General features: G+C 43.8%; 1 protein-coding gene across 6 annotated transcripts in view; it reads left to right on the top strand.

The window, feature by feature from the left end:
- Positions 1-10,945, top strand: part of KIF16B (kinesin family member 16B) — a 307,490-nt gene that overhangs the window by 216,449 nt on the left and 80,096 nt on the right. For 4 of the 6 annotated variants that reach the window (XM_023507795.1, XM_023507797.1, XM_023507796.1 and 1 more), the window contains 4 exons: positions 1,265-1,417; positions 2,858-2,954; positions 3,693-3,743; positions 5,279-7,875. In XM_023507795.1, coding sequence (XP_023363563.1) covers positions 1,265-1,417; positions 2,858-2,954; positions 3,693-3,743; positions 5,279-7,381 — 2,404 coding nt within the window. In that variant the 3' untranslated portion in view covers positions 7,382-7,875. Of the gene's footprint in view, positions 1-1,264; positions 1,418-2,857; positions 2,955-3,692; positions 3,744-5,278; positions 7,876-10,945 lie in introns of those variants that run through there. The other 2 variants (XM_023507799.1, XM_023507800.1) reach the window with 1 other exon arrangement.

The following is a 10,945-nucleotide window of genomic DNA, read 5'->3' as shown; positions in this document are numbered from 1 at the left end:
GCTTTACAAGTGTTAAAATCTGGTCACCCTAATGTAAACGTGGCTAATTACCTGTGTACACCCTGCTGGTTTTCCTTGCCACTGCTGAGACCCTGTTAATACTGCTCCCTGATCCTCTGCCTCCCACCTGGCTCCTTACATTGTTTTTTGTCACTTACTTTCACCTGTTATGAAAACACTACATGCCTGGGAAGCTGATGCCAAGGAAGTATCAGCCGATCAGGAGGCAGATGAAGGGCTGGGTTAAGCGGGGCGCTGCCTCCTGCAGATCCCAGGAGTGCTTTCCAGACGAGTGATCACAGGATACAGTGGGAGATTGCTGCTGGTGACACCAGATGGCTGGCTGCATCCGAGTGTGTCAGTATCTGAAGCAAGAATCTCTGGTTTTTGGAGCAGAAGGAATTGAGAGATTAGTTGACTCTTGTTTGATCTGTGAAGGAACTGAGACATGGATTTCAATAACTTGCCCAGATTCACCCAGCAAATGGGTGAGTAAGCTATAGTCTATGTTACCTGGGGCCAAATTTACTGGCTAGCTTGGCCCCCTAGCCTGATGGCCCCAGATTACCCATCACAGGAGAACTTTCTTCCATACACTGACTTCATATAACGTGTTATTTATCACTGGAGGTAAATTTTTGATTTCATAGTTTATAGTTTATTTTAATTTCTCATGGAATCAGCCTGCTCCCCCAGGTCTGTCTCCTCTCTCCTCCGTTTCCCCTCCCCACACGCTCTCATGCCTTCCGTGGCTCATGCTGCTTTCTCTGCTTGGTCATCTATCATCATCTCCAAATGCCCACATTCCCACTGGCTTTTGAAGACTCAACATAAAATTGCCTTAACTGTGAAGTTCTTCCCAGATTGGCAGTTTTTAAAAACTCTGGAAAGCACAGCTCTCTTTTGTTGAGCCAAAATATGTAATGGAACCCTGATAGGTCATCGACAATCCACTCCTATTGGAGCAGGAGTTAGAGAACTCAGAATCCTGTGTGTTTACCTCTGAGGACTTGTAATTGGGAATGTCTGTGTTCTTGATGTTCAGACCTTCTCCAACTTTTGTATACCACAATGCTTATCCTGGACCCCTCATATGGCCCATTATTGGCATACATCTTGGTCTTACAGGTGTGCAGCTCCTTATAGAGCTTCTTATATAGCTTCTTGTCTGTAATCCTCATGGTTTCTAAAGCCATATCTCCCACAGTGAAGATGCTTAGGAAATGCTGCCAATGAATGGATGATGTGGCTCCCATCTCTATAGGTTAGAATATGAAATCCAGCAGCTGAAGCAGAAGATTTATGACGTTGATGGTGTTCAGAAAGATCATCATGGGACCCTGGAGGGGAAGGCTGCTGCTTCCAGCTTGCCATTCACTGCTGAAAAATCTCACCTGGGCCCCCTGATGGATGCCAGGTACTGAACATTCAACTGATTCCATGATTTTCATTTGATGTAATTTAATGACTCACTGTGCCTGGATTGGCCAGTTTGCATGTGGAAGGAGGGCTTTATCAAGGCAGCATGTAAGATATGCACCTGAGATGTGCTCAGTCTTGGGCAGCTGCTGCCTTACCCGGGGTGTGAGAGGTCATTTGAAGGAAGTTAAGGGCTCAAGAACTAGTCTGCCAAATCCAAGGAATCTTTATGCGGTACAGTCATCCAAGTATCTGGGGGATTGGCTCCAGGAGCAACCTTGGATACTAATCCATGCATGCTCAAGTAGGGGTTAGGAAAGCTGGAGGTTAGGGAAAGTTGGACACCCTATGAATTCTATATTTTTGATCCATGGTTTGGTTGCAGATATAGAACCCACCAAAAGGAAGGGCCAGCTGTATTTATTGGGGTAAATAAAACACATGTTAGTGAACCCATGCAGTTCTAACCTTTGTTGTTCAAGGGTCAATTGTAGTTTGCATGAGAACTTAGAATTAAAAGGTTCAGGGAAACCAGTTCATCAGAATGAAATGATGCAAGGCCAAGTGGACTAGAACAAAGACATAGAATCAATTAAATTGAGCCAAGAAGAAGGACCTTGTGTTGACACTTAATTTACGTGTCATTAATTACAAATAGATAAAGTTTTGATTTTCAGCTTAGGTGGTGGTGTGAATTGCTCTGTGGCTTACAGCAATCAGATAAATCAATTCTTAACAGTACGACTGAATAGTGAGATCCTAGAGAGTATATCCACCTCCTTTTTTCTTTTTTTCTTTCTTTCTTTTTTTTTTTGTAATCCTCAGAAATAACCTTGCCATGTGAGAAGTTACTATCCTTTTCTGTGTGAGGAAACCAAAGCCCCGTGAATGAATTGTTTTGTTTCAGAGGCAGAGCTGTGACCGCAGAGCCTTCTGAACCCAGTGACTGTGGTTTTCCCCTCACCTACAGTGGAGTTCCACTCAGGAAATCCAGAAAAGGTGTTGATGGGATTGCTTCATCTCCTTTCCATTCCCACTATTCTCTTATTTGTTTTGTCCTGTTTTGTTTGGAGAAAACCCAGATAATGAACATGTGGCCCTAGATTTCTTTCTAAAAAAAGAAATATGTTTAAGGTTCAAGTTGTTATGTTTGGCATTTAGAATGAGAAGGCTCCATGTTGTGAGGGGAACAGAAAAAGAGGCTCTCCGAGTGTCCGTCTGGTAGTGGGCATTCAAGTTCCCCGTTTCCTACTGTGAGAAGGACCAAAACACGGCAGACACGTGTGAGCACATTTGAAGAATGCACCGTAGACTTGCTTGAGGGATGCAGGGTTGTCACAAACGTTTGATGTGTAAAATATGCACTCATGAAGCTCAATAAAGTGAAGCATAATAAAACAAACACAAACCCTAACACACCCATTTCCCTTGTTCTCAGGATCAATGCCTACATTGAAGAAGAAGTCCAAAGACGTCTCCAGGATCTGCACCGTGTGATGGATGAAGACCACGGTGTATCTGTAGACGCGACCAAGGTGAGCTGAGGGAGCTGGTTGATTTGCAATCAAGTAATGCATTCATTTATTTTTCAAAATGACTTTGCAGATAAGTTGTGGTGGTGGTGGTGGTGGGGGGTGTCTTTGTTGTTTTTCAGTGACAAAATTCAGATGTAGAATATTCTAGAAAAAATGTTATATATTATCTTGGCAAAGCTTAACAGTTTACAAATAATTTTTCTTCAAGGGTAACATTTTATAATTTTGTAATTCTAGAAAACCTCTTTAAGCAAAGATAAGTTCTCCTAAAACATTTTACTTTGTTTGATTTATAAAAATTTTATAGAAATTCTACATGTAATATTTTTCTTTCTCCCAAAATACTACCAGTTCTCATATGTATTTAATTTACTTTGTAAATATTCCAAAGTATAAACATAATTTTGCCTTTGAGAAAGTACATATCTGTGACAAGTTGATTTTTGTCAAAATCAGTTTGTTCCTTTCTGTCTTATAAATTAAGAACTGTCCTAAGGAAATCTTGTTTTTAACAGCATTCTTGAAATTGTAAGATTGTGGGTAAATGATTCCATTTTCTTATAAATAAGTGGACATGTTTACCTCGGGAATCTAAATTATATAGAAGGGTTTTCTTTGTTGAATGACAAGTATGTTTATCTAGAATTTTATTTCCATAAATACTTCTAATTGAATCATCCCCCCCTTTCTGTGAACTTGCTATAATTTAATATAGAGGACTTTTTATTTTCTTTTCAGAATAATGAGAAACTCCACAATGGCACCATTCAACGTAAGCTGAAATATGAGGTGGGTAATGATTTTTCAGATTGATAGGGTTGCCTTAAATTATGGCATGTTCATGTGATTAAATTTTCTTAATGTTTAGTTGCGTAATTAGAATTTTGAAGTCCCAGGGAGATTAATGGCTAATAGGGATGGCAAGCTATTATATGAACTTAAAATTAAACGGAGTCGTAAGGGTGGGAACTGCTTTGACTTTATCTGAATGGCATGTAGCTGTGTGGAGCTTTGCCCAGTTTTCCATTGGTAACAGTATCCTTTCCCTTGGTCTGCATTTAAAAGCAGAATTCTGTAATCAGAATCAGATAAGGGGTTTGGAAGGTAAACTGAGTACTTCTCCATGTTTTTGAAACACTGTTCATTTTATAGACTAGGAGTTGGCAGTAGCTCAAAGGAACTGCTCTTGGCCGATTAGTTCATTTCTCTGGTGGATTATCAAACTGAGGTTTATTTGGGCATACAATCTGTATGGTTTTACTTGTATTTTCCTCCACTAAGGGGTGTGTCCTTGCCACAGATCCCTAAATTGAAAAACCCAAGAACAAAAACAGCTAGGTGGTGTCCATACCTTACTAAGCAGAGAACAAGAGGGTGGCTGTTCAGCAGTAGGTTTGCGACCTTTGTCTGTAGCCGTCCCCTCCTGCCAGTCCCCTGGAAGGACATGCTCTCCCTCTGGATACCCATCTCCTTAGCAGGTGACCCCATGCAGAGCAAGACGCTGGCTCTTATTTATTTGTGTCTATAGTGCCTGGCCTGTGGCAGGAAGCAGTAAGCCTGCCCAGATGAGGGTTTCTAGATAACAGGAATGATGGTCTAACCAGGGAAGGCACAATTAAGGATTTCTATGAAAGGAACCTGAAGGAGAGAGAAACCTGACCTGAGTCAGAATACTCTTGAATTTCTTTTGGCTTTGCCATCAGATTGTCATTAAGTATTCCTTGATTTATTTTACATTTTGGACCATGGGTTTACTTTCACAGTTAAATTGGAACTTTTAAACGTGGAATCAAAGGTCTTGAGATTTATTATACAGAAAATGAAATATTAGACCAAGAAATGGATACTGTGTATCAGTCCCATCCAGTGTATTTCTGTCCAGTCCTCAGTGATTTATAAACTATTTAATACAGAAAATCGATGCTCTATGTGTGAATCAGATCATCTCTTCTGAAATCATATATAAATACAAATAGTTCAGGGATGTCCAACCTCTTTTCTACTATACATTGGAAGAATAAAAGTTGTCATGGGCCACATAGTAAATACACAAACACTAACAAAAGCTGATTAGCAAAAAAAAAAAAAAAAGAAAAGAAAAAAAAAAGGTGCGTGCATACTTTTCATGATATCCAACACCACAGATAAGCCAAAATCAGCAGGCAGCCCATGGGTCACAGGTTGGACACCCCTGGTAGGCTTTTGATTTAACCTCTAAATTGATCCAGCCAATGAAACCAATGACTACAAAAATCATCATGTGCAAAAGAATCGCAGAATGTGATGCCACATCCCATCTCAACTTTTCTTGACACCTTAAACAGAAAAGGCTATCGTGCCCAGTGCGGCATCTAGCCCCACTTCCACCCAGAGATGCTGCTGACACTTCTGGTGCCCTTCAACAGGAGAGGAGAAAGGTCCATCAGGACAGCCGCTGGAATCCTCCCATGACGCAGAGGATCCCAGGCTCTAAAATTTCTTCCTCAGCATCACAAGAGAGAATCGACCAGCCAATGGGGCAGTCCTCAGTGTCTGAGGTGTGGCAGGACAGTGGCTGCGAACGTCATCGTCCTGAGCATGCTGGCCATTTTGAACCAAAGTGTTTTAACCTCCCTAAAATCTCTTCTCTTACTGAAAGTTATGACAGTGATGCAGAAGGTTTTCAGGGTAAGTCAGTGACACGAGAAGATGAACACAGCTCAGGAACTGAGTGCCGGTGGACCTTGCTGCAGCACATGTCCCAGGGAGTGTCTAGGACAGGTGGAAGCCAGCAGGCCAGGCAGACCCAGGTGCTCTGCCTCGTCCTCTCTGAAAGCATCTCTCGGGAGGAGGGTGCACCTGGCAGTGTTCCTCGGGATGGACCGGCCTCCCAGTGTTCTAGTGAACCGCAAGATGAAGAAGAGTTAGCTGCTAAACAGGTCAGCTCTTCAGAGTCACTGAGGAGTGCCAGGACAGAGGGAAACATCGGGCTGGGACATTTTTATCACAAGTTCTCAGACCTTTATAAAGACACCAGCAGTCACCTGCTACAGGCTGGCACAAAGGTGATCAGCCATGCCCGGCTTGTGGGGAGCCTTTGCACCCCACGTGGGCTCTCCTCCCACATGGCAACATTCGTAAGAAAAATGCCATTCCTACAGCACTTACCTCTGGATGTGCCCTTGAAGTCTCACATGCAGTCAGCAGAATCTCGTTTTTTTCCTCACTCCCATGCTGGCAGTAGCCAGAGCCCAGAGACAGGGAACCTAGAGCCGGCGGACAGTGCCACTCCTTCCCTGGTCTCTGCCTTCACAGCTGCAGGTCCACCAGGCTCCTCGCCAAGCTTGGTGTTCCGCCTTGAATATGAAGATGCTAGAAAGATCTCTGCACTGAAGCAGACTCTCGTGCAATTCCCAGGCCAAGTGCTGTGCCTTCAGGATTGCCCTTTAAAACATCTTCTTGAGCATGTGACTTGTTCTCTACCAGAACCTTTGGGCAGCACAGACGAAGTCAAAGGCATTTACTGGCTTGCTGTCGCTAACTGCGCAGAACCTGACCCTCAGCCAGCATGTTTGCTCCTGCTGGGGTCGACCTTATATGCTCTGGTCCTGTCTGTTAATCACTCTGACTCAGGGCACAGTTTTCATGCTCTGCCTCTCCCGGAGCTACAGGAGATTCAGATTGGCTTTTGTGGGCAGAGCGTTCGGTTCCTCAGCTCTGCCGGGCACCTTCTGCTCGCTGTGTTCAGTTTCAACAAAGCCCTCACTCAGCAGCTGTGTCGTGACCTCCTCTGTGTCTTGATGCCAGAGTCTGATGCCACTGCCTACATGCATCATCCTTTGCTCTGGCAAGATCTGGTTCAGCTGTCTCTTGATTGGAAAGCAGAAATCCCTGATTTAGTTTTGGCAAATGGAGTTCGGTTGTCATCCAAATTCCAGACGACCTTGGTTGACATAATTTACTTTCTTCATGGAAACATGGAAGACGCCGTCCTTTCTCTGTCGGAGGTCCAGGTGTTGCTCTACACGACGGTGAGGGTCCAGGGTGCGTCTGGCCATGGCCAGTGTCAGTCGCTCGTCCTTCTGAACACCCACATCGCACTGGTGAGGGAAGATTGTGTTTTCTTCCCACGCACACGTTCTCTAAACACACCTCCTCCGCGTGCACGATTTGACGTGATTAAATGCCATGCTTTAACAGAGTTCAGGTGTGTTGTTGTTCCAGAGAAGAACAATTTAACAGTAGAACTTGTCTTCTTACAAAAAAAACTTGCATTGGATTCAGGAAATGGTTCACGTGAGAACCTTCCAGAAGCACCGCATGTCCAGTTACCCACCAGCCCACTGTGTCATCCAGCTAGTCAGAATGTAGCCCCTGAGGTCTGGAAACTGACTTTCAATTCTCAAGATGAGGCTCTGTGGCTTATCTCATATTTGACACGACTCTAGGGAGGGGACTTGTAAAGATGCGTCACCTGTTATTTGAGGTCATGAATAACATAAGCATTGTGAAAACAGTTAAAGGAACGTGACTATCTCGGTGGAGCTGACTGAATTGGACCTGGAAAAGTGCTGACCTCCACAATGGAGAATGGAAATCGTTTAACCATCTACAATGAAATAAAAGTGGCTGATGGCAGAGCACTGAGGAAATTTCTTTATCACCACCTTGCTTCACTTTCTTGAAACTCAGGCTTGTAAATTTGGGTCCCCCTCATTAGCAGTGAGATGTTAAAGCACTGCTTGTGGTTTTGGCTGCATGTGGATTTGTAGTGTTTTTACTTGGGAATCTGTCTGCTGGATTCCAGCACCCTAATTTGTGCTGCCTGAAAAAGTGCCCAGACTGGCAGTGGCCTCTACTGACGTCCTCTAGGACGGCTGTGTAGCTGGGCACATTAATGATGCATCCATGCCTGTGAGGAGTCTGGATCTGGAATGTCTTCCCGGCACTGTGATACACGGAGTCTAGATAGGGCTGCACGCCCCACGTGTCTTCCGCCTCAGCCTTTTCCTTCTTTCTTCTCCGCTATTCCCCTCTTACCTATGTTATTCCAGTTCCTTACTTATTGGTTTATTTTTGACTACTCTTCTCCATAACATCCCCCCACCATGTTCCAGTTCTTTGAGCTATGGCATTTCTACCCTGGAAAGGCTCTCCATCTCAGAGTCTGACTTCCCCGTGGCATCTGTCCGCTGTCTTGTCAAATGAATGGTCACCTCAGAGGGCCTTCAGCTCTTCCCCTGGCTGCTCTCCCTGTGGCCTGTCCCCTAGTGGTCACTCACAGCCTCCTGAACCAGTGGGTTGGCTGGCCTTTTAAGGAGAGTTCCTGCCCCTTCAGCCTGGGTGGGTCTGCTGTGTCCGTGAGGTCCCATCAGCTGTCACTTCCCTCCTCTGTGAGAGGCTTTGTTCTCTGTGAGGAATCAGGTTACATGTTTATATTTATTTTTTTATTTCATCCGACTGTAGTTGTCCTGCTGTTGTTCTGTTTCTCAGGTGTGTGATCTCGGGAGTGAGGAGACGCCCCTCTCTGTCTCGCTCCTTCCACTCTTCCCCAGGTCCGTACCTGGCCTGCCATGGCTCTCCCTGAAAGCTGGGCTCAAGCGGGTGAGTCCACATTCTGTGAAACTGGTCATTTAAGGCCGGGTGTGGAAGGACCATTTTTTAAACTGGTGAAATCTTTGGATAATGCGCATCATTAAATGTTGTGGCCCTTTCTTCATGTATGTTCCTAGTTGGTGACAGCATCAAAGGTTACCCCACCCAGCAACGTGCCATCTCCCTTTGGCCAGGAAGTGCCGAGCTGCCCTCCTTCCTCTGTCAGAGCTGGTGACCAGCTCCTTAGCCGATTCTGCAGTTTTATCCCTTTTCTTTTCCCGGTTTTTGTCACAGGTGTCACAGCAGGAAGTTAGGGAATGCATTATCCACAGCCTGGGGTCCAGCCTTCTTTGCTTTGGGCCACTAGAGGCTTTTTGAGGCAGTTCTTAACGTTTTAGTGGCTTCGTAGCACCGCTCCCTGCCCAAAACATGCACACTGCATTGCCTCAATAGGCTTTAACTCTATGATGAGGACGCCATTAAAATTAGTCACTGCTTTGTCACTATCCTGTCTGGCAGGCACCTTCTATGGTGGAAAAAATTCTAAAAATGTACCATGATATAATCGTTTTTAATATCTTATCAATAATATTTTTCCTAATTGGTTTTCATGTTTCTTTTACTTTTTTCAGCTAATGTATTTTGCATTCCTTGTTAGAAAGTTGTCCCAGACATCCTTGATAAGAAAAATATTATCAGTGATCACAAAGACCAGCCAGCAAAATTTAAGCTGCCAGCAGAGGGATAGTGTGGTAGGGAAAGGTGGCAACATACAGACAGCGCCTGGCTGTAATAAAGAGCGTTCGTATGAAACAGACAGATGTGCTTATTCTCACAGGTACTAAAGCATAATTCTACCAGGTTATAAATCTTGGTCTTTAATATCTTTTTTCATAGATAGAACATGGAGCAAATATGAGCATTGCATAAAAACCGTATTGTTCATTATAACTTCTTCAGGCTACTTTATGATCTACAAAAGCCACGATGAGGATTGTGGTCAGATCTCAGCACATAACAGCAGCAGCCTGCACTGTTTAAATTTTATATGCCACTTCTCTCACCTAAGAATGCTTTTTGAGATAAAACATGGTTCTTGGGTTTGATTTAGTATCTGTGAAGTATCAGGGTTGTTGTGATGCCCGTAGAAGCCAGTGAGTGTTGGTGTTGCTGTCCACTGTAGCTTCCCTCCTTGCTGTCTGGCTCTGACTTTCTTCTGAGAAGTTCCAGGTCTGGAACACTCTTAAAATAGAGCAGGTGTGAGAGTCTGAGTATTCAGCCTAAGGTAGCAACGTCCCAATTGTAATGAGCTTTTGAATCTGAAAAGAATATGCCCATACACACTTGTTTTGTGACATTTTGCATTGTTGTTATATAGGCATAAACATTTACATTGGGAGACTTCTTAGTACATTCTAGACAATACCTCTTTGAATACTTTGAAATGGTGATTTCATCTGAATTTGATTAAAATCCATTTTGTGCACAGCTGCCTCTCTTGCAGACTGGTGGTTGGCAGGATGAATTTATTTAGTCTTTGTTGGAAAAACATTTCAAAACACTTTGTCTCCCCCTTCTCATTACTTAAAAAATGTGTGTGCATCCCTTTGGAAGAAAATACTTAAGCCTTCCAGCAGTAGTAATTACAGTAATTTTTGCTTATATTCTTTTTTCCAAAATGATTTAGGGCTTTATATGATAAATAGATTAGAGCCCCTTTTATTAATGCTTCTTTGATGATCAACAGGATTATTGAATAGACCAGTTTCTAATGAGGCCATTTTGTTAATTTAGTTACACAGTCTCCAGCATATAGCTTAGATAGCTCTGCCTTATTCCTTAGAGTATCTGTTATGACAGATGTTACATCAATTAGCTATGGCCAAATAATGAACAAGTCCCCAATTTTAGGGTCATTCAAAAAAAAATTTCATTTTCTAGGTAAACTGCTGGTTTGCAGGTAGGTTGAAGGGACTGTGCTGTGGGCTACCGGCTGTCTGCAGCTTGGCCAGCATTGGTCTGCTCCAGTGTTCACTTTGGGAGCCAGTGTGGAAGGCACAGTCGCCATCGTAGTGATGACAGAAGCACAGAAAGGTAACCCTGGAAGTCTCTGCCTGCATCATGTCTGCTAACATCCACTGACTGGCACAAGGCACAGGACCAATCCCAAAGTCAAGGGCCAGGAAGTACACTGCAGCTACCAGGAGGCCCTGGCAGGACTGTGGGCGTGCACTGCTACTGCAGGGCTGGTGATTCCATTAACAACAAGTACTTTATGTGAAGGTTCCCAAGGCTCTACTGAAGACAAGACTTGGCTGAAACTTGTAGGACTTCTCCTTAAGGCAGACAGTCAGGTACTGGGGAGGACAAAGATCCTAGGACCTTTAAAATTACCAAGCTTGACTTGCTTTCTGTTC

The sequence above is a fragment of the Otolemur garnettii genome, unplaced genomic scaffold, assembly GCF_000181295.1.
Source record: "Otolemur garnettii isolate 467f Iridium unplaced genomic scaffold, OtoGar3 scaffold00208, whole genome shotgun sequence".
NCBI lineage: Eukaryota > Metazoa > Chordata > Mammalia > Primates > Galagidae > Otolemur > Otolemur garnettii.
The sequence above is the reverse complement of the archived record's forward strand: the minus strand, read 5'-3'. Positions and strand labels throughout refer to the sequence as shown.